Below are 24,164 nucleotides of genomic sequence, written 5' to 3' on the forward strand. Positions count from 1 at the left end.
GTGAGTGTGCATGTGTGTGCATGTGTGTGTGAGAGAGAGATCAAGTGAGAGTTGGAACATGGCCAGTAGCCTACAGTAGAGGAGACAGCCTATTTTAATTTTTTTCCACAGCTGTAAAAGAATCATCATCACTGCACGTGGTTGACACTCTTTTTCTGCAAATCCCCGCAAAATGTATTGAATGTCTTAACTAAAGGAGAAGATGGTCATAGAATCGTAATGCACATTGTATTACGGTAATCGTCTCTGTTATTCCCCTGGCTCATGGCGGAGCTGTGCAACCAGGTATGTTTCTGGATGAAGTGAAGCAGAGGGAAATGGTGAGGGACGTGCGGCGAGTGTTGGCAGAGCTCAAATACAGGATATAACCAGGGGGGAGGTGGAGCTACGGCTCCGGGCTCACGAGGGAGGGCCCTTAATACTGATACACGGTGAAGAAACCACCGCTCGCTCCCTCTGCGGGCTGAAAAGCAGGCAGAGCTGCCGGTGCCTGAGTGCACGGTGAGAGGGAGAGACGGACGGAGCAGCCAGACGACTGTGAGAATGAAAATGGTGGAAGCAGCCCCGCTGACAGTTTTTTTTGTTTTTTTTACCTCTCAAGTGCCTTAGCAACAGCGCCTGATGAGCCCAAATTCTATTGGGCAATGCGCAAGCCCATGTGGGTATTTGGACCAATCGGAGGACTTTGGTGCAGAACTTAGAGGGGAAAGCTTTTTAGGCTGGAATAGCTGCTGAACTGAGCCCCCTAGTGGCTCAGTGAAGGTCTGTCTGGTCTGTCTCAATAGTTCCTAAAAGAAGAAAAAAAAACACAGTCATCTACTGATACAGTAATGATACAGCAAATGTTTTACAATGTCACCCATGACCTTCAGAAATAATTATAATTATCATGCTAGTGTGGGTTTGATTAAGAGTTACATGATTAAAAACAGATTAATGTCACACCGATTGAACAGTAAATAACAAATGTGTTCCGATGTTTTACCCATTTGTTTAATTGACAACTACAATTCTGACAAAATACGGCTCCGAGCAAATCCAATGGTAAACTGAGTGACATGAGAGGGAAACAAGGAGAAGAGGAAAGGTTGGAAGGGAAAAGGACAAACAGACGAGCCCAAAATTGGAAGATTCATTCGAATTTTATGTTGAGCACCGAGAAACAGAAATTTGTCTCAGAAATTGAAAATTGAAATACATTAATTTACATATCAGGAAAACTGTTTGAACACAATACTGTATAAAGTACAGCCTAACAACTGCCTGTCAATGGGGACTAAACATGTAAATGACAGTGGTGGTGTATACTTACAAATGCAGCCGTGTTGATGGCTTTTTAAAAAAGTTTAAATTGATGTTTATATGCATAAATGCATTTGATCATCGTGGAGCAGGAATGGAAACAAACAACAAACAAGCCTACACTGCCCCCAGGTGGGCAAAATGTATTATTGCACGATGACATTCTGTGTACGTGCAGAACACAAAGTAGACCTGTCAGGAACATTTAAATATCGTGGAAAGTTGTGTTGAAGCAAAATAGGTTCAATTTTGTAAAAGTACTTAACACGTTGAATTGTCACACTGTTTAAATTGTCATACTGCATTGATTATATATACATATATATATATATTAATTACTGTGTGACTCCCTGTACCAGAATGAATCAACAATAAAATGAGTTGTTAAATCTCTCAACAGCTCTGCGCATCCATACTTGTCTAACGGGCTTATTCCCGGTCAGCCTTTTAACTGGCATGCATTATATTCGACTCCTACTGACCATCATTTCAAGCCTGTCTGAGAGACACAGAACTATAGAGGGATTCATTAGGATTTTGGATTATAATCAGAGAGATTTACTTGACATCCACCCCAAGAAACAAACAAATAAACAGACAGACGATTAGATGATTTTTGTCACATGTTTACCATCGCACCCCAAAGCGCTGCCCCCATGACCCGCATTGGTAGTGACCGTTTGAAGGAAACAAAAAGCATGATCAGTAATTACATTTCCTTCCAAAGAACTGGTAACATTTAACGCCGCAGCAGTGAAACGCTCTCCCTCCTCTGCTGGAGACGAGGCGGGAGAGAGGGCAGCCGAGCTGGGTCGGCACTTGGTCTGAATTTCTAATTTTAATTGGTAAAAATGCTGACAGCTGAGAAATGTCTGTTCGCATAACTGCATCATCAGCCCCAGCTACATAAGTTATGATTGCCATAACTCAGGATTAGATCAGAGAGGCAAGCTGGTCCCTCGATGAATGACCACACTCAGTCACTCAAATTGACTTATTAGGGCAGTGAAGGATTGTTGCACCAGCTAATCTGACAAAACACTTAACCATTTGCATAAAACCGGCTCGAGAAGAGGCCAGCAGCTTCAGCGCAGCAGCACCAGACACTCCAGCCATTGATATCCAGCACATTTTATTTGAATCTTTTTGCTTGTTATGATTTGAGCTACTTCAGTGTTGGCTATACTCCGCACTCTTTCCTCTATAGGGCAAGAAAAGCCCTGGTTGGGAGTCACTGATTGAGATGATGAGCCTCCTCAAAGCCCGTAGAGTGATATGGGACACTGACAGGACACGCGGTTGATGAGCGGATCAATCGGTGACCCTCCTGGTGTCGGATGATCAATGCAACCACTAAGTCACATGACATGGCGTGTTGTTATTGAAGGATAGGAAAAGCATGCACGTGTCCCTTGCAGTACTGGAGAGAGAAAACTGTGCACCCACAGTCATCACATGGTGGTCGTAAATGTGTCCGATAAATAGCACAAAAATAAAGAATTTGCATAATGTGTGCAAGCTGCAACTTTGGACACAAGAAGAGAGTTTCAGATGGATTACTTGCTCTGTACACAATGAGCTGCCAGAATAAGTCAAGCGCCCGTTTTGGCAGAACACTGAACCATTTGCTATGAAATGCTCGCTCTACTTCATGGCAGATCGAGTTTCTTCCATTTCTATGGAGTTCTGGGTTATTTTCTTATTTTCGTTTCTGGCTTTTGAACTTGTACGCTTCTTTGTCGCCGTGTCGCAGTTAAACTTTCAGGCTTTATCTCCCATCATTTACGCTGAGTAGCATAGTAGCTCTAAAACACACTGGTCACTGTAGGCCTTTTGTTCGCCACTGAGACAGATTAGACACTTTTGCATTTTACCATTTTGTCGTTGATAGCACGTCCATGAATGACCCATTTTACTGTCCCGTCATCACCAAACTCTTTGAGAGTGAATTGCACTTGCAAGGCCAACATTTCTTTTTTTGCAATGGGAAGTTATTTTGGCTGGTATAGTTTGGAAATTATGTTTTGTGTCGAATCAGGCCTTCACAAGTTGTTCAGAACAGGTGTGCTGGTTGTGAATTTCTCGAGGTACTACGGCAAATATGTGAAATAATGACATGGTAAAACTGTGACATTTAACAGCGCTGTCATTGCACCCCAGTCAATGATCCAGTATCTTGTTGCCTCAGCATTTGATTGCACCTGAATAAAATGTAATGGCTATCTCAAAGATCAAAACACAACCTCATTAAGAACTCACAGGGACAAACCTGTCAATTAGTTTAAATGCCCAAGGAGATGATGGACTTAACCTCAATAGATCCTTAAGTCTGGTACAGTAGCTTTACTTCAAACAGAGCATTTAGAATAATATTTAAGAGAGCATACAGCTTTTTTTATTCAGTAGTATTTTAGAATCGTAGGTCTGAGAAATGACCTGCACATCCACGCCCATGTGTGGTAGGAGGCCTGTCTTTTGGTCACACTTTCTCGAACTGCTTTGCATATCTGATTTGCCATGATCATAACTGCAAACATTTTCTGTCATTGCTTTCCAGAAGCCCCAGTAGGTGAGACTGAGGAGATGTTTTTCACCACAAATATGTTAACACCTTCAGCGTTTGTTCCTCTGCTGGCCTGTCTTTGGCCTCTGATGTCGGCGACGGTTGTTCAAGATTTTAATCACATAGAGAGGTGCAAGGACTCCCTGTACATGGGGACACCGCCGCGGGGGTTCACCGACACCAAGCTCAAGAAGATCTGTCAACGCTACATGGACAAGCCTCGCTTTGTGACCCTCTACGACCCCCAGAAGCGGATTCCGGTTTACTCGGCTTATACCTTCAAGAAAACAGAGGGAGACAGACGTGTGGACTACCCTTGGATGTTTGAGCCACAGGTCAGATGCTTTGTCTTTGAGTGATGGTTCGGGTTTGCTTTTAAAAATGCCAAAAAAGCTCATTCATTTTAACCATTGTTTAACCAGGTAGCTCACACTGGAGTATGATATATATTTTTAAATACTCAAAAGGTCTACTCTAGAGGCAAATACTGGCTTTGTATTGTATATCAAAGAAGTGTGTCTCTGTGTCTCCCCAGCTGGCAGAAGTCGATGGCAATGGGAACATGCAGTCCTTCCCCGCTGGCTACCTGCACATGAAGTTTGAGGACAGCCAGGCAGTACTGAATGACTACTCTGACGTGGTCCAGTATGAGAGAGCTCACCTGAACCCGGACCAGCACCAGTCCACCCCACACGACCGCGCCGCCACCTACACGCTGACCAACGTGGTGCCGGAGATACGCGAGTTCAACATCGGGCCCTGGCGCGTGTACGAGGAGCGGATCCGCATACGCCTCAACAACTTCTGCCGCGGCACGGCCTACATCGTGACCGGCGTGACCACCAGAGGCAACATGATCCGCAGAAACAACCAGGACCGCGTGGCCATCCCCGAAGACGTGTGGTCCGCGTACTGCTGCACGGAGTACGACCGCAACGCACCGCACGTCGAGCGCATCCACTTCCCGTCCTACGGAGTCATGGCCAAAAACTCCAAAGAGGGCAACAGCGTGCACGAGATGCCGGTCCAGGAACTCGAGATGTTCCTGAAGAATCATTTAGATGTTGACCAGAACCTTCAGTTATTCTACGACAACTGCATCTCTCCCTCACCCCTCCCCCTGTACCTCCAACACACTATCTGAACATATGGATTTTTGTGCAAAAGAGCATTGAAAAAAAATCCGATAGGCTATTGTCATAACTTTCGGTTACGTTAATTTATCATTTATCTTGCAGCTCAGTCATTATTTTTGGGAAAAACAGAGTTGGTTTTGCTCATAAAACTTTTTGGGGGTTTTCTTTCATTATCTCTCCTTTTTAAAAAAAAAGCTGTTTTGTTGGGAGAGGGATTATTATCTAATACTGACGTGTGGGAGGTGATGTAAATTGGCTCATTTAATAAACTATCTTAATTTACAGGTCTGTATTGCGATTGTTATTTATCATTTACTATAAAAAAGGTCAATGGAAAGCTTCCTTTCATCATACCCTTGCGCAAATGTGAGTTTGAATGTTGGCTCAGTTATGAAAATTGGATTTTACTTTTATGGCTATCTGGTTTGAGTGTCTTTAATCATTTATTTAATCTACTTGTGATAAAAGTCTTTTGGATATAATAAAAAATACATATGGTTGCATCAGTTGTTGCAGAGTTCTTTAGGTTTTAGACGAGCAACATGATTTGAGAACCCTTACAAACTTCCCATTTGATCATTTAAATCAAAGAGAATAATATTTGGGTATCCAATAAAACATGTGCAATGTTGCCTCTATGGATATCATATCATAAAGACCTTTCATAAAAACATGTTTTTGATTCAATGTGATGCTTATGATATCTTCTTTAAAAATGTTGAGAGTGATGTTTCAGCTTGCAATTCCAAAGAGGAAGATGCTTTCTGAGCTGCTAGAGAGAGGCTGGTTCATGTGGGTTAGAAGCAGTCATCTTCTGATGCAGCAGGCCTTTTTCTGCACATTATAGCCGCACACTGCCATCTAGTGACGGAGAGAAAGTGTCTCCTGTGATCACTGCTTGCAGGGACACCAACATAGTATTACTGTATAATCTGCAAAGGCGACATGGCACAAAATAAAAACGCTATGACATTACCATAAATATCAGTCATCTAAACAATTCCGCAATCTATAATGAATCTGCTGAAGTTATGACGGAGATGATTTTGATTATGTCAGGGCACATCAACCATACATTATTAGACAATGCAGGGTCTAATGATTCGCTTCTTATTGCAGCAATAACTCAAGGCAGGTCATTTAAACCAGGAGAAAGTATGCAATATACAAGATATGAAAAACTATGGAAAAGTAAAATAAAATGGTTGCATTGTAAACTTATGCAAGGTCAAAATTGGTCTTTTTCCCCTTTCTCCTGTAATTCTTGTACACGAATCCGTCAAAATTGTTCGCACCACAGGCAGGGTTTGCATATTGAAATGATCTATCTGTATAATGCCAAGGATGTCATCAGATGGACAGGAAGATCAATTGATTGGAGTAGAAACTGTGACCTTGGAGACGTAAAAAGTGGTGCATGTGTAGTCTAAAAGTGTTTATTCACGGGGGATAACACAGAAGTAAATTCATCTGTGGCCCTAAAAGGCATTCAACTATTTCCACATCAGAGCTCGAATGACTGGAAAGCCGCGCATTAGCACCCATGCTCCATCCAACAGCTCCAGTGCATCAGTCTGCTTCAGTATATTTGCCATAATAGAGACTTTTGTGTTCAACAGCTGAATAAACACAGATTATGAAACTGTTGCGGTTATTTTAGGCTTTGAAATTAAAATCCTCTGGATAACTTTAAGACCTGATGGAATGAAAGTCAGAACTCAGTTTGTCTGGATTTAGAAAATGAAATTACAGGTAGGAGCTCATGAGGATACAGTAGCTACAAAGTGAATGCAAGCTAATGCTGGCCTTACTCACACTACCACAGCAATACAACCCATGGTTCTCTCTCTGAGCAGCGGCAATGGGCTTTGTTCTTTTTAAAAATCAAAACAAAAATGAAAATCAATCAATCAAATTACTAAATGTGAGTCGCTCACAGTGACAAACCCAAGCAACCAAGCAACCTTAAACCACCTTCAAATTTACTGTATGATTCAGGCTCTCCATTTTCAACTGAAATAGCAAATACACAAGTTAGCAACTAGGCTAGCAGCTAGCTAGCTGGTGAAACAATTCAATACAGCAGCTAGCACAACTAAAGACCAAGGGTTATTTTTCTCTGGAGTTGCCTGTTTCCACTTTAAAGTTGCCCATATCTCCTTACAGTGTAAAACAAGCTAACAGGGTTAGCTGAAACAACACCAACTAGCGCTCCGGATTGTGTAGTAGTAGGTTTCTTCTGCCCCCACGTGGCTATAAAATGTATTGCAGCTTTAATATTGCACCTCTGACAATGTGACAAAAAAAATGATGGCAAAGCATTTGTTTAAGAATGTCTTTTAATGTTTTCCAGTTCAGATACACAACATACAGTGTGTAATAGCCTCTATTTGAAATAGAAATATTAACTTTATGCTCCCTCGCAGTATCTTGAGCTTCAAGCAGGTTACTGAATCAGACTAAATGAAACAGACAAACAGGTGCAAGCCTTTTCTTTACCATTCCAGCATGAAATGTTGTAATAAGAAGATATTTAAATCCTTGAAATGCATTTTTATCATTTTTATATGGTTTTCCTTACCTTGAGCCAACATCAAAACTGTAGTGTAAACATGTAAACTTGGTGAGTGTGCTTCCATTATCTGTTGGCTGTCCAACCGCTTGTTAAAAAAAACAACAACAGAATAAACAACAAATGTCTTCGTAATGCTGTTTTTGCAAGCGTGGGCAACTCAGACTCACATCAAACAGCCGGGTCAATAATCCCGTAAACAGAATGTACAGACAAAATTGCAAACTGTAGCAAAACAACCATCATGATTGGAGTCTGAAATAAGACCAAAAGAGTACAAAGCATTTCACAACCTCCCAATTACATGTTATAGTCTATTGACAATGCTCAAGACAATGTGAGACACTAGCAATTAAATCCAACAGTATCACAAGTAAAATTCCTTGATTTGTGGTCTGTTTTGAGCACATTTGAAACATCTCCTTTTTTCCTGCTTCATTTCTCTAAACATCCCTATTTCCCTGTCTATTTCTCTGCAGCTGTTCTTTGACTTTTTAACCAATGAAAGGACTCATTTCACTCAAAAGCTGCCTTCGTGATTGATGGGATAGTGCCAGGTGAGTATGTTACGCTTTAGACAGCCACATAATGCAGTAAGAGCATTTTTTAATCACCACAACATCGAGGCTAACCTGAGCCGTAAAGCATTCCCTTTTCGTGTCTATGTTGACCTCAACCATGCTTTGTGATTTTTTTTGAAAATGTTTCACTCATATTCACAGATGTATTCACGTGCCGATAACCTATTGTAATTTGCCCTTGAGATCTAGGAAATAAAGGAGAATCAAACAAACATACGCATGAGTGCTAAAATCATGTGAGTCCCCTAAACTTGCACCTGTTGTCACAAAGAAAAGATCCGGCCAATCACTCAAACCAAACGACAAACATAATATTTACAAATTCCAGTTTGTTCTCTTACACTTATAAAATGTACAGTTTGTTTCACGTGTTGGTTTTTGTTCTTTTGTCCTCGCAGCTCGCTCCAGTCCAGTGTGAGGGATGGCAGTCTGGCTCCAGAGTGTTGTTATCCTAAGCAGACAGGATACAGAACACAACAAGGAGGGGGGGGGGGGGGGGGGGGAACTGATCCCACTTGCCTTGCTCTTGTGATATATGGTGTATGAGTAACGTCTGTCATTAAAGATTTTTTTTTTTTTGTAATCAGGTTTTTAGAATGCATCCTCTGTGCATTGACAGATCATACCGCAGCTGACGAGCTATTTCCTCATCGCCATTGAATCACTGTCGCCATTTGTCCAGTGATGTCCTAATGTCACTGGGTTTGTTTTTTTTTTTTCTTCAGAATTGTCCAGAGTGCGACCCGTCCTTTGTGTTCAGTTGTGCGAAAGATGTGGAAACGCGCGTACAAGGCTTTCTCACCCTTTGACCGTCATAAATATATCTCATCCTTTCTCCCGCCTTGCAGAAGGGAGAATCGTGAAACAACGAAAGAGCAGACGAAAAGATAAGTGTCAAGCAGTCTTTGAAGCGTGTGGTCAATGTCAGTCACAGACAAAAACCTTATTTAGACTATTCATGTAAAGGAGTCGTTTCTTTCTTTTTTTTTTCTCCGTAAAATTAAAAGAGTGCTATCTTCAGGTGAGATTGAGAGACAGTGACTGCAAAAACTTGACAGTTGCAAAAGATAAAGAGAAACAGAGCAAAAGAGGGAGGAAAGAAAAGGGCTTTCATCAGTCTTTCTGGTAGTTTTGCGACACAGCCTCAGTGTTAGGAAATGAAAAAAATAAAGAGGAAATATTTACTCTCTTTGTTATAATCATAGTTTTACACAATATTCATCTCTTAATACTTTAATACTTTTTTGAAGTACCACAAAGTGCAGCTGATATTAAAATAGAAAATGAAAATGTTTTTCAAAATCAAATAAAAATCAATGAAGAACAAGGCAAATCATCAAAATGACAAACAAACTTCTCTGTCCACACTCTTTATAAAAAAAACCAAAAAAACATCATGCAAATATCCTAGACAGCAAAGTAGTTAATAAAACTTTATATTCTTTTTTTTTTTTAAACAAGGATATATTGAATCTGATTTCCCTTTAAAGAAGAGACCAGCCACAGTGCAACATTGAGTGTAATTAAAAAAAAACAAAGAAGTGTGTGGATCCAAAAGAAAGATGAAGGGGTTGGCACTTTTTATGATGGTAATTCCTTTTGTAAGATATAGTCAGTATGGACCTCTCCAGGCGGTCCACTGGACGCCAGTAAAAGAGGAACTTTATCACAGTACTTGGCACCAAGAATGCTGGTAAAAACGAGATATCAGAATATCTTTTTTTTCATTCATATCCTTACAATTTATTAATAATACAACATTTACATTTGTGTTTTTGTATAAAAGACTCCAAAAGGAAAAAAGAGTCTAGAAGTGATTGCGAGAAAGAGGAGAGAAGTGGAGATGAAAATGGATTATGTCAATGGTTTAATAAAAAGAGCTACGAGGGCAGATGCAGAGAGAGAAAACGTGTGAGGCAGCGAAAAAAGAGCGGAGCAGTTAAATGGGCTGAGATGGGGATACAGACAGAGAGGTAATGAGTGAGAAACAAATAAAGTAATGGACATGATTAGAGCCTGTGTGGCGGAGATGCAGCGAGTTCTAATGGGCAGCCTGGATTCCAGGTCGCATCCCACAGACTGAGTAGGATTCAGTTATTTCCTGTACCGCCCAACAGTTGAAGCCCCAATCTGGAAACGTTTGAAAGCAGCATTTGTGAGTTCACAGATTTTTAATAACGGCATTTAGGTCGCATCATAACTGAAAACAGGTGCATAAATTTGTAAACAGAAGAACTAAAGTTTGAAAATCGATAAAAACAAATTCATGCTTAAATGTCAAATAACTCATCCTTGTACCTCCCAGTGCTGTCAATACATTTCACACTTCACTAAAGTCTCCAGAATCAGAACACAGAGACAGCTGTTGGGACATGGTGTTCAACACAGGGTGCCAAATTCCACTTCCAGATTGGGCCTTTAAAGCTGCAATTTGTAAGTTTCAAGAAATCACCGCTTTATGACAGACAGCTTGTCGGGGCATATGTTGCCTCGCTCAAAGCTGCTTGCTTCTGTATCATTTTTTTACTAAATGAATGGAAGTGAATATATGTATTCTATGTCAAACATAGTTTTACCCTGACACAACAACACATGCGCAAAAACAACTGAGCTACACATAAGATGTCTGACAGATTGTGATCAGCTCGATACCTCTTTTAGAGACAGCTACAAGCTGAAAAGCTGCGTTTGGTGGCTCACCTAAGCACGAGATATTGAAAGAGCGTTAACGGGGGGGCAAAGCAGTATGCACCTACGACGACAGGCTTTTGGCGAAGGAGCTTTTTTAATCAACTCCCCCTTGATTTATGATTACATTTTAGAGGTATTTCACTGCTTAAAATCTTACAAACTGCAGCTTTATTTGAGGGCTTAATGAGAAAAGACAAAGATATAGGAAAGAAGAACAGAGGGTGGTGAGAGTGGAGTTTGTTTGGAGCAGTTTGTGTGGTGCGTCTCTGTAAGCCCAGAGTGGGGTAGCAGAGGTTGTGCCTGGTCCTATACACGGGTGGTGGAGTGTTGGTGTGGCAGGGCATTGTTGCTGTGGCTGGGGACAGGTGTAGTGGAGGGGGCCGGGACAGGGGGATAAGTGTTGAAGGGGTGGAGGGGCTGCATGCTGCTGATGGTGCTGGGGATCATGGTGATGGTGTTGGCTGTCATCAGGGGCACATCCTCAGGCGCCCGTCGCAGGGCCAGCGTGTAGTCAGGTGGGCACACGGGAGGCCGCAGGGGTTCCAGGTCGCCCAGGATGCCGCGGGAAGGGAGGGGCGTGCCGTGCTCCAGCTCCACTCTTTGCTGCTTCATCTGCAGCGACATCAGCTCCTCCTCCTGACTCAGCGCCAGGTCGTTGTGCGGTGGGGCCCCGACGACTCCCATGCCGACGCCCATGCCCATGCCCATGCCCATCGTCGTGACACGTTGCGGGGACAGCCGGCGGTGGCGCCTCTGCATGAGTTCGTGGCGCTTATCCCGTTTGTAGTAAAGCGCGGCAAAGGCCAGCACGTTCAGGAAAAGAAGCGAGGCGCCCACAGCTACTGTTACACTCAGCTCGGTGGAGTAGTCCCTTGTCTCACCGGGGAAAGGAGAAGGGCGGGGCCTCTCTGAACCATAGGGCTCAGGATCAGGCGGATAGGTGGAGATTACAGGGTGTCGCGTGGTGTAGGTGCCAGGGTGGCCGGGGACCTTCCAGCGGGTGGGGCCTCCGGGCGGCAGTCGAGTTGTGATGGAGCTAATGATTTCCTTGTGGAGGCTGTGAAGATGTGGCACCAGCTCCAGCCAGAAGGCCACCTTGTTGGCCCGGTAGTTGTCTCTCACACGAGGCTTCAGGCCGATATGCAAGTACTGCTTGTCTTTGGAGCTGAACTTGGTCCAGATGACCTCTTCAAAGCGGTTGGGCTTGGTGTGGATGAACGTGGTGTCCTGAGGAACTGGTAGGTTAGGATCCCTGGAGGAGAGAAATAGCAGAATCAAACATTTTTATATGTTCAGAATTATTAACCACTGCCAAGTTTTGTAACTTAGCGTTACCTGTGTTGCTAATACAGCAATTCAACATACCAAAACACAGAAAGAGCTGAAGTGCTGGTTGAGGTGAGTGCCTGTGTGGAAATGTGGTTTGTATTCTAGCAGAAAGAACGCCTCGGTAAGAACGCGTGCGGCGTCGCAACCCAGATGTTTAGACCCAGAACACGTTCAGAAGCTGAACCCATTCTCTTATCCAAGAGATAACTTCCAAATCAAAAATAAACCCTAATTCTTGAGTCACTCACTAGTGGGACTCGACTAGCAGGCTGGAGGGACAATGAACTCAGTATACTTCAGAAAGTGAAATCACCATTGTGTTACATATTGGCTTGTAAGTGCAGTATACTGTGCACACTGTGTATTACCTGATATTTAATAAGACAAAGGCACTTGGTAACAGAAAGTAATGACTAAGCTTGGCATTATATACTAACCCTGTCTTGGCAAAGTTGGTCCAGTATGTCATGACGACGGCACTCAGCATTACATCGTTCTTTGAGAAGTTACATGGAAACAGGTCAGTGGCTCCCACCATGGGAATTCCAAACACATAGGGGATCTCATCTCCATGGGCTGCGTCTGCCCACTCTGGCCTTGCCTCGGTCTGACAGTGGTGGTGGAAGGTATAGAAATAGACGGGCGACTGGAACTCAGCATGCAGTTTGGCAGTGGCAACAGCCGGCGCCACCCACTGATGGTCCGTGAACAGAGCAAGGAGGGTCTTCCTACGCATGTCACTGTTGTCCCTGTCGGCCCAGTCTGTGTACATGAACTTTATTGTTTCCCTCAGGATGTCTTTACCTTGAAAGAAATGAGAAGGAATGTGAGTATATACGCAGCGCGTGGTTATCTGCAGCATTAGGTGAATGAATTCTAGGCTGAAATCTGTAACTTGGTTAAAATACAGTGGTAAGTTGCTCGATTTTCACCCGACTTCCTGTCTCAGTGCTGCTGTTTGGACTGTGCCTATCAAGTCAGACCCGGGCCATCGCAGATGAAGTATCATAAACACAATTTACTGTGAATATAAATACACAACTGTCCCGTAAAAAGGAATCAACTCTACAGCAAAGCAACCTGCTGCGTTTCTTTATTCATTGACCTCCCTTTATTTTGGATGAAAACAGTCAGAACTTTGATATAAATGCAGACTTATAGTTGATCAAAGCTTTTCTGTGTTACACTATTTACCAAATTTCCCATCAGAGTCTTTATTGTGTGGTATTATAGCTCAGCGCAATACGTCCACCAGCTCTGTTCTGAATGTTTGGATGGGAAGGCATCAGATAATGAGGAGGAAACACCTCAATACTATGGCAGCAAAAAAAAAAAAGCAGAATACAATAGCCATTTTATCAGGCATATCAGATAACATTGCAATCATGCCAGAGACACAGTTAGCAGTAAATATGCTAGCCGATTAGCCCTCTAGTTGTATTGCTGGCTTGGCTACCACCGTAGGTCATGTGACCCCCGGCAGTGGTGGAATATAACTGTAAAGTAACTCAAGCGCTTTGCTTATTACTATCACATAAAAGCGTCGGTAATCCAACACTATAATTGCATAACCCTCACAGGACAGTTTTCTGCTGTGAATACTCACTTTACTTTCGCCAATAATACTTCGCTAATATGTACTTTTTAAATAGAATTTTTAGAAAAAGTCTTTAACATTTATTTGAAATCATTTAAAGTACATCTCTTTGCCACAGAGACCAAGAACGTATGGTAATTTAAAGATCTGAGCTTTAAATTAATTCATATTTTTAAGGTGAAATAGAGTAGTGCCTGACCATCAGGGTATCCATACAGATTGTCCACAAAGTTGGAGATGGTGTAGTCAAACGAGGCTGCTGATATTCCGTCTTCTCCTTCACTGTCATCCACAAACTTCAGGCCCTCTCCCTGGTTGACTCCGAGCAATATGTCGTAGTTCAGGAACTCGCCCTGGTGTCACAACAAAGCGCACACACAGCATGACATGACAGCAAAGAACGCAGCAGGAATGCCCAGGGCACAATTCACACACCAAATGCAAGGAAATGATCAAGAGGAACAAGGCATTTCATTCACTGGATGACGTCCAGAGACATCAGCTCTGACCTGCTGCATGAGGATCTCAGGGTCATCGGGCACCACGTCCCCGTCAACCACGGGCCCGAAGGCAATGTGGTAGCGTGCAGGCTGGATGTCTTGGTCCACTAGCTCCCGGAAACTCTTCCTCCTCAGGCATTCCACCAAATCGGCCATGTCTCCTAGAGTGCAGCCAACCTTCTTGGCCAGGATCTTGGTGTACATCGTCGGTCGGTAGTTGACTGCCCAGCTGGAGATGGCTGAGCCACTCTGAGCGATGGCCCTCTGGAACAGGCCTGCACAGAGCAGGTCCATACACAGCAGATATAGCTTCAACTGAAAACATACAATCGCTTATTCTCTCTCAGTTCTTTCTCTCTGACACACTTTCGCTCGCAACTGCTGGGGCCTTCAAGGCCTTCCAGTGTGCGTGCTCAATAATGCATATGTTGGAGGCAGCAAGATGAAGTAGAAATACCGCTGCTTTTCATAGCTGGAAAAAAATCTTTACGAACATTCAGGGTGGGAAAATGAAGTGCTTCCATCACATACAGCGAGAGACAGCAGCAAGAAAGACGGTGGCAACTCAACACACAGCAGTAGGCTTAGTGGCTGTCTTGGATAAAGCGCGAACGAGAGACAGCGAGAGAAAGAAAACTGCTCGCACTGTTGCACCGCTGCACTGTTATGTAAAGTGGCTTGCTGTCCCTCAGTTTTATCTGCAGATTCTGTCATTAATAATTAAGCCCCCCCATATTCTGCATGTGCCCCACCCCCGCTCCTCTCCCTGTGAAATCAATTAAGAAGCCTCTCAGCTGCAGCTCAAGCTCTACCCCTCATCTCATCTCATCTCTCCTCTGCACACACACACACACACACACACACACACACACACACACACACACACACACACACACACACACACACACACACACACACACACACACACACACAGTACCTTTAAAAGCTGTTCACCCACCAACTTTACTTTTCTGCACTTTGCGGCGTTGCAGCCAGACTTCAAAATGGAGTAGAAGAGGGTTTTTTTGCCACAAACAACCCATAATGATAAAATGGATATCCAATGTTCACTATTTGCCATGACACCAACTGTTCACATAAGCCAAAACATACCATGACTTTGGCCAAAATGATCCAACATTAAGCACACAAACGAGCCAGACCTATCCGATCCTTAAGGGGATTTTGTAGTAACACAACAAATGGGCAAATGAAAGTGTCATAAATGTTAATGATATCAGATATGTTTTAAATACAACACCTTCCGCCAGCACCAACAATACAATCTCAACACTAGTGCTTGTGCGAGTATCAATCTTTGTCTATGGACAGCATACACTACAGCCAACATTAGCTGGCCACCTGACAACATTTAACAACTTGGCCGATACTACCCAATCATTGAAATGCTTTTCCATGTCCTCGCGAATGTTTTCTGACAAAAAGATGTGTGTGTGTGTGAGTGTGTTCCCAGGCACACACTCATCATTCTGAGAATATCCTCCATGTGTACAGATAAATCCTTTTTTATTTATTTTTGATTTTGTCTGTCCAAGGTCAATTTTTGAAGGTTGACAGTTCAGTAATAACATAATCTGAATTCTTGGTAAAATATAAAGTGGCATTCACTTTCTGAGCTTTACACATCAGAGGATTAGTGATCAAACATCTGGTGGGTATTTTAGAGATCTGCCATTCAAAAACAAAGGAAGTGCAGTACAGTCCTTAATACGTAGCATACTTCAGTGGTTCCTGAGGTGATGCCTTGAGGACGGGCCAAGGTTGCCGCGAGACTTATTTGTATTTGTTTTTACTCTACATTTTAAATAACATTTCATCACATAAAATAACGAGGCAACACTTACTGTACAGGGACTGTATTTTAATGCTATGCTTTTAAATGAGGAATAAACATCGAAGCCACCGTATGGAAAATTAAATATCCACATGATGCAACAGGTAAGGGCCCCTCACTGCCCGTTGTACCGCAACACGTTTTCCAGTCCTCACGTTTTCCAAATGCACAGTGGTCAGAAATAATGACTGTTAGAGTAGTGACCAAACAAAACAAACTAAAACAAATCTCACTGCATGGTTAGAACTACTTCAACCATTCATTCCCCTGTCCACCAAAAGCTGCAAGCCTGCTGTCCCACACCTGAGTCACTTATCTGCAGTAAGAAATGTGAAACGGAATAGGTTGAGGAGAGATCCCAAGATAAAACAAAGTTGTTAGCCAGAAGAGATAGTAAGAACACTGCAAGGGACTGAGCGATCTAAATGAAAAACAGAATCAGTGTAGTATGTGTGTTTTTTTTATTGAAAAGCTATAACGTGAGCAAAATTGACTTCAGAACAGATTGAAAGAAATGCATTTAACCAAATAGCATACTCTCTATTCATCGTTTAGTTTAAGTTCATCTGCAAATCTGCACAGCAACATGGCCTAAATAGCTGAGTGACTGAGGCCTATATACATTTTATTCTACTGATTTAGCTTTTTTTCATTTTTTTTTTACCTTCACCATGGAGGTTCTGTGAAAAAAATACTACACAGGGATGCCATAGTTTAACAGACTTAGTAAATCCCTTGCTTTTGTATTGATATATAAATATATATATATAAAACAATCAGAGGAAGTGTTTTCAACAAGCCTCTTAAATCAAATTTTGCACCAGCGGCGTCTGCCCACATTAGTGAAACATTGGACATGTGAACTGGAGACTCTGTAATTTAGCTTTTATAAGCCCAAATTGCAAGATTACTGAACAAAAGGGCACTTTCAACTGCACATCTATTAATACAAAGACCACATTCATAATGTGTCCGCATAGAATCAGCAGAGTAACAGTCAAGTATAAATAAGTTCAACCAACAGTTGTATATACTGTATGTATGTATATGTATTTGTTTATGACGTTCTTCATTGGAAGTCCATGTAAGATATATCAAAGCAAGTAATATAGAGTAAATATACTGTATCTATTCCTAATGCCCTGTCCAGACAGGATTAGTTTTATTGGAGAAGGAAAACGTTGTCAGTGCAGATCAGTGATGTTATTTGGGATTATTACAGGGTTTGTGTCTCAAGGTGAGTAATGGTTTTATGGCAAACAACCTACTGTTTCATCCATCTGTCGACTCTGTCTAGAATGACAATCATGATTTTGTTTCAAATTACAATCTATATATATAGTAAATGTGTGTGTGTGGATCTATATATCTATCTATATGTATTTGCTACAAATAGTGGATGAGTCATTTCTGAATATTGCCCCCCTCACTTGGGGGAATAATATATAATGTATAATAATATATATATGAAAAAAAAAATTTCATCTGGTTTAGGCTGTTACTATCATGCTCTGTGAAGAAATACACTACCCACACTGTCCTGAAATGTGAATCCCCTTTGAGCAGGGTATATGACTGTTGATGTGACAGTGAAAGAACCTTACCCTCGGAGTGGTGGGAGAGGATGAGAAGGTTCACACAAGCGGCACCAGCTCCCGAGCCAAAGATGGTGATTCTCTCTGGGTCTCCTCCAAAGTGGCCAATGTTTTCATTGAGCCAGCGCAGGGCCTGGATCTGGTCCAACAAGCCATAGTTCCCCTTAGCAGACTGGTCCCCTGTGCTCAGAAACCCTGCAGGGTAAATTAGAACAAACACAGAGAGGAAAAAGAGAAATAAAAACACCGATCATGTGCAGGAAGAGGAGCAGGGCAGATGATCAGGAGAAAAGGATAACATAATCCTGTGCATTTACTCAATTCTTTAAAATAAATTATTTCACATAAACAGAAGATGGCATCCTGTCATTGTCAGGAACTTCTCAGCCTCCAACTCAACTGAAAGTCTGAGGAGATTTCACACAGAAAGCTTGCCAAATTACTCATTTTTTAATACCCACGCTTGAAATACAGCACAGTTAAGAGAACTTGTCAGCAGAGAGAGGAGGAGAGCAACAGAAGCCATGTTTCACCTACTTCCAGGACACATATTTACACAGTAGGTGCACACCCACAACAAGATAAAATAAACTGAACAAAATGTCTCACACACACACAGGAACACACACAATTCTTTGTTCTTACAGTATGATATTGAATTACAGCAAAATAAATGTGTTTCAGGCTAATTCGCCCCAGAAGAAGCGGAACTTTTACAATTTTTGACGGTTTGGATGACTTCAATACCCGGAAAACATCTAGAATGATTTCAGTAAACTGTGTACTCTTCAGATTAGAGGATGTTGGGGCGGAGGAAAGGATGAAAAAGGAAAGAAAGAACATCTACCTACTCATCTCAGTATCTCAAAACATTGCTGTCATATATATATATATATATCCAAATATATTTAAATATACAGTATATATATTTAGTTTATATATTTGTTTATATTTGTCTGTGCCTCTTCTAAAGCATGAGCAGAATTTCCCAGCAGTGCCTGTAACTGATACCAGAAATTTCTAGTATATTTATGACTGGAATCTCTTCTGCTATAGCCATTAAATGTGTTTGCACTCATTGGTTATTTCTCGATATAGTAGTCTGCAATGTCAGTGCCGGAGTCCGCCATTGCCCTAATGGATTTGAATGGTGTTCAAATGGCAATCCCAGTTATTCACTGACCTGTTTACCGATTAATCGCTTTGTACAGCGACACATGTCTGTGTGTGATGTCAGTTGAATAGTTATTCAAAACCCGGAAGCACAACAATATTGTTCATGTAAGGATCTATACAGTACAACCATGCTACACGTCACCTAAATGAGCATATTGGTTAAATAATAAATGTTTAGTTGTGTAGGGATATGTACAGTACACAATATATACTACTATAAACAAGGTCCAGGTGTCATGGTCAGTGTGTCCTCATACACTGTGTTAGTTATAATGCATCTCTCTATGGCATAAGCCCACATTGTAGTGTTTTGGTGAATACTGTTGAGCAGTTCCAATTCAGCAAGTTTCCTTGTGTTTGAATTGAAAAACACATAAGTGACTGAACTAAGCAGCAGTATGTTCTAAAGGGCAGTTGCAAGTGTCATCGCCATAGAGTACAGTTTAGGGAGCACACAGAGACAGATGGTATTAAGAGGACATTCAGCCCAAGTGTGTTGAAGAGCAACAGTTTTATTGTTACTGATAATAATGCCAGTGATGATGATGATGATGATGATAATGGTAATGAAAACTTACCAAACTGACCTTTCTTCAACAATTAGTGTGACCCAAACATTTCATTCCACACTATTCACTGTACTCACACTACTGGGGGTTTACCTGGGTTATTTCTGCTTCATATTACAGAGTGTTTGTTATTTACTGTTCACATGTTGCACATATTTTTGGGGCCTGGTGTCTCATTAAGACTATTTCGGATAGGTTCATCCCTGGTCACCAGTTTTAGCTATAAGAACATTTTGTCAAACTTATTTAGCCTAAAAAGAAATCTGCAAGTAATATTACTGTTTTGCTATTGCTATTGTTTTGCTATTTACGCATTGCTATTGTGCCAGCATCCTACAGACTATTTACTGGACCTTTACAGAGAGGCTATGCTTGAGCATGTTTGCATGAAAAGCAAAAATATACTCTTCCCTAGATCATGGTAAACCTTTCTCAAAATGTTCACGTGCCTGTGCCTTCATTTGGATGTCTCCATTGTTACATTTAGGGGTTAAATTACTCAAAACCAAATATTTTCATGTTGGTCCAGAGATGCAGTGACCTGGGTGTTGTATATATAACGCAAAAGTATAGACACTGATGCGTAGTCATGTTTGCTTATATTCTTTGACATTATCTCAGGATCACAGCGAAACAAATTTCAGTGCTTTTCTAAGTCTAATAGCTGCCCAATGTGCAACCACAAATAGTGACCCACTCATGAGAAAACAATAATCCTTCTTCTGTCCTAATGATCATAAGATAATGAGCATGAGAAACCAAAGTTAATAGGACAGATAATGGGATTACCAAATAGAGATATAGTTATAGTTAGCGTGCTATTGTGTAATTATATTATCCTTAGATCAACCCAGCAATTGGCTCTGGCTCTCAGCCTGATGTGACTCTGACCTGGTAACATATCAGCGCTGACCTGTGCCACATATCAAAACCATAGACATGTGGAAGTGTCTGCTCCATGTCGGCCCAGCCCAGTGCTGAGCGGCCTGCCACAGTTGCCTGGCAACTGTCCAGAGAGCTTTAGGCAAAATGATATGGACAGACACTCACAGAAGCACTTACACACACACACACACACACACACACACACACACACACACACACACACACACACACACACACACACACACACACACACACACACACACACACACACACACACACACACACACAGTCAAGCAAATATTCAAGTACACAAACAGCTGCATGCATGCGCACATGAACACAAAAACAAAGCACATGCAGCTGAGCGTATGAACTAGCATGCTAGCTTGAGCTAGCGCCTCCTGTCTACTTGAAGAAAGGGCAACTTGGTTTATCGTCCGCCACTGAAGATAAGTCAAACACGTTCCCTCTTCTTCTCTTTCAGTAAGTTTTCTTTCTGATCCCCCCCCCCCCTCCCCCCCATCTGCTGAGCTGGGCTTCCTACTGACTTTAGCGCTGAGAGCAGCAGTTTATGAGGCTGAACTCATGCATATTCAACACTTGCTTTAGGTAACGGCCAAGGAACTGTGAGGAGAGTCATCAACCTCTAAGTAAAGACACCGGCTGGATACATGAAATGAGTGGATGAAAGAAAGCAGAGGAGTGGTGAGCAACAGAAGGAGGGAAATTTAAAACAGAAATATTTACAGTATACTGTATCAGGCAGAGTGTCCTACAAAAAGTCCCTCAAGACCCGTCTGATAATAACTGCTGCTTCGGCTCATATATCCTTCCTGTCGTAGTTTGAAAAAATCTTTCAAAAAAAGTGTATCTTATGAAATCATGAAAGCATAATGCACACTAACACTGAATAAAAAAGAAATGGTAGGAGCACTAAGTGTTCCTCTAATGTACGCTGATGAGGAGTCATGGTAAAAGCCATTATCTCTTATTAGTATTGTATTGCATCTGCAACAGGAAGATGTATTAGTGTAAAGAATCAGACATGTATCGGAAAGATTTTCTTTTCCAATTTTGAGACAAGGGAGATGTGTCACGCAAAAAAAGGGTCAGCAGCTCCACTTCAAGAGGATGTTGCACAGTATATTTAGTGTCCTATATTGAAATGCTTTATTCAGTGCATCCTCTGCTGTCGAACACTGAGAAAGAAAGTCAGAATTCCAAAGTCCAGAACTGAAGAGCCGTCATTCTTCTGGCTGTTTGACTACTGAGACGGGAACATGCATCTGCAGAGGAATTTTCAGTACTGAACAGAATGACTGCAGTGGGTCACTGAACATATTTCTGTGAAAAAATAAGAGAGAACAAGAGGAGAGGGAGGGGGGGTCCGGATTGGGTAGGAAAAAGGGATGAAAAAAAGAAATCTGACAGGTATTAAACCGAATAAAAAAACTCAAAGCTACTGTCAGATCCCAAATGAGAGAGAGGTGAAAGGACTATATTGAAGGGCATATTATATAATTTTGCTGTGACGTCACACAGAGGCTGATTAGAGATGTAAAAAAAATCAGAGGGAAGATATTGCCTTTTTATACACACAGAAAAGGTGATTGAAGAGAGACAACAAAGCTCTGTATGTGTGAGTCACAAAATGAATCAAAGCAAAAGCAGAGGCACTAATACAAAATAGGAAATAAAAACCTTAGCAGATGGTGACCGTCTCCTGCACACTGCAGACTAAAGAATCTGTATTGATGATTGAAATGAAGTGGATTTGATTATTCAGTATTGCGCAGCAACCTTGGGGATTATCTACTATGTATGAATGTAAGCGTGGATGAATATATCTGCACCGTATGCAGTAAACACGGATAACTTTACATCATATTCTGTCAAAATAAGGACTGCGTCTGTTAGTAAATCCTGTAACGGGCATTGACACAAAATGAGCAGTGTAATGTCACAAGAGTTTATGTAAACAACATGTAGTTTGACTAATAATCAGTTAATACATCTGCTAAAAACAGGGTGATTTTTAATAAAATGATTCTGTCTTGCTTGAGACTCAAAGTCTAAAGCACTGCTGGCATCCCCTGGTGTTGTATGATCATTTCCATTCTTTGATTCAAAGATCATACCTGGATGACCAACATTTTCACACACTTCCGATAAATCTCCTTGTTGGCGCCGGAAGCTCAATCAGGAGACCCGCTGGCAGGTCCATTTCAATCACGTATCACTCTATACGTCAAGTACACCCAGAAATGAAGTTATATTGTAATGAGGCTTTCTCCTGCTGAACTAATGTAATTTCACCACACCGCCCATAGGCTTCCAATGTCATTGTATTTATTACCTTACTTATCTCACTCAATTTTATTCTCAAAGGTCCATTCAAATGGTACCAAGCTGTGCACTAAAACCAGGCTGTCATGCAAATTTGAAAAGCAATGCGTCAAACATCACACTCACACAAAGACTTTTCAAAGCTTTTCAAAGAAAGTTCAGTTTCAGAAACAACTTACTGATGAAAATCAGTTAAAACCCTTATCTATAGATATATATACACAGTAAATATCTATAGATATATCTATATCTATAGATAGATATAGATGTATATACATACTCGTGATCATGTGTTCCATAACATTGCAAAGTCTTATGCAATTGCGTTTATTTTAATGTGGATATCATACCAGCTATACAAGATGTATAGGATTGTTAAGGATTTTCCAGTGAGCAGCTTGGATAAATGGCAGCATAGTATTTTAGTCGATTATCTGGTTACAACGTTACATAATTTCTATAGCCTATATTTGTTTAAAATTGAGGCAAATTGGCATCATTAAAGGTACGTCGAATAATTTGCAATTCCTCTTTGTAAAGAGTCAGTTTTCTATAGTTCCTAAGTAAAGTTGATTTGATTTGAGGTGCTACCTTTTGAGTTTGATTTTTCACTCTTTGTGTCACACTATGTGATGTGTAACGTGTCGAGCATCGAGTATGGTACAGTACAGTAGCTACATTCATTATTTTCCTTGTATTTTATTGGTCCAGCTGTGCAGCTGGCTGCCAGCCTGGAAGGCAGATTGGTGTCAGTTTCAGTCAACGTACATATAAGTCATTAGTGCTCAATGTGAACTTTGCCTGTATCCTGGAAGCAACTGCTCTTGGCAACAACCTGAAGCCTCCAACACACACAATTTTACCATCACATTCATTACACTCTCGCATCACGGTCTACACAATCACACTTGCAATAGGGACCAGATATACAAAGCATGAAGCATATTGTGGCCAATTATGCCAAGGGAATAGATTTAAAATCTTGGTTTGCACGTGAACCTAGTCACAATCAGAAAGCGAAAAAGGAAACATGATTGTTTTTCTGTGCTGTCATCACAGTCGTGTACTGTAGACAAAATGTGGGGAAAGAAGAGTTAACCATTGCTCGCAGAGTGGGAAGATTGTGGCTCTCTGATGGGAGTGGGAGGTGTGTTCCATTTGTATTTAGGGACAGCAGAGTTGTGGGAAGGCAGCAGGCTGAAATTAATTCACAGCAAAATCTGTGCTGGCTAAAAATACTGTTTATGTCATATTTAAAAGGGATGTTTTTTGAGAACAACGGGCAACGCAATTTGAACTAATTCCCAAGGCTCACCGGGCTAAGTAGTATTTGTGGATACTGTTTGACTTGGCTTGTGCTAAAAATGTTTTTCATGTGCATGGGCTTATAAAATATACATAAATTATTGAGTAACGGATTAAATGGTGTTCACTAGTGTGTCACAAACATGAGGACATTAGTTTTTA

At 41.5% G+C, this 24,164-nt stretch overlaps 2 protein-coding genes across 2 annotated transcripts in view; one reads left to right on the forward strand and one right to left on the reverse strand.

Moving 5' to 3' along the window:
• Positions 1 to 3,733: 3,733 nt before the first annotated feature.
• Positions 3,734 to 5,502, forward strand: LOC306705229 (endonuclease domain-containing 1 protein-like; the record flags this gene model as incomplete). The annotated part of the gene is made up of 3 exons (XM_079171934.1): positions 3,734 to 3,761; positions 3,860 to 4,200; positions 4,401 to 5,502. 3 exons carry the CDS (start codon positions 3,734 to 3,736, stop codon positions 5,007 to 5,009), a joined length of 978 nt encoding a protein of 325 aa, XP_079028060.1. The 3' UTR covers positions 5,010 to 5,502.
• A 5,649-nt stretch (positions 5,503 to 11,151) lies between these two features.
• The window catches only part of nlgn2b (neuroligin 2b), a gene marked incomplete at both ends in the record, with an annotated part of 31,173 nt that continues 18,160 nt past the window's right edge, over positions 11,152 to 24,164 (reverse strand). The window contains 5 exons of the mRNA XM_079171239.1: positions 11,152 to 12,097; positions 12,612 to 12,978; positions 13,971 to 14,124; positions 14,281 to 14,546; positions 17,731 to 17,916. Of these exons, the coding sequence (XP_079027365.1) occupies positions 11,152 to 12,097; positions 12,612 to 12,978; positions 13,971 to 14,124; positions 14,281 to 14,546; positions 17,731 to 17,916 (1,919 nt within the window). The remainder of the gene's footprint in view (positions 12,098 to 12,611; positions 12,979 to 13,970; positions 14,125 to 14,280; positions 14,547 to 17,730; positions 17,917 to 24,164) is intronic.

The sequence above is a fragment of the Pholis gunnellus genome (genome assembly GCF_910591455.1).
Source record: "Pholis gunnellus genome assembly, chromosome: 13".
Classification (NCBI taxonomy): Eukaryota; Metazoa; Chordata; class Actinopteri; order Perciformes; family Pholidae; genus Pholis; species Pholis gunnellus.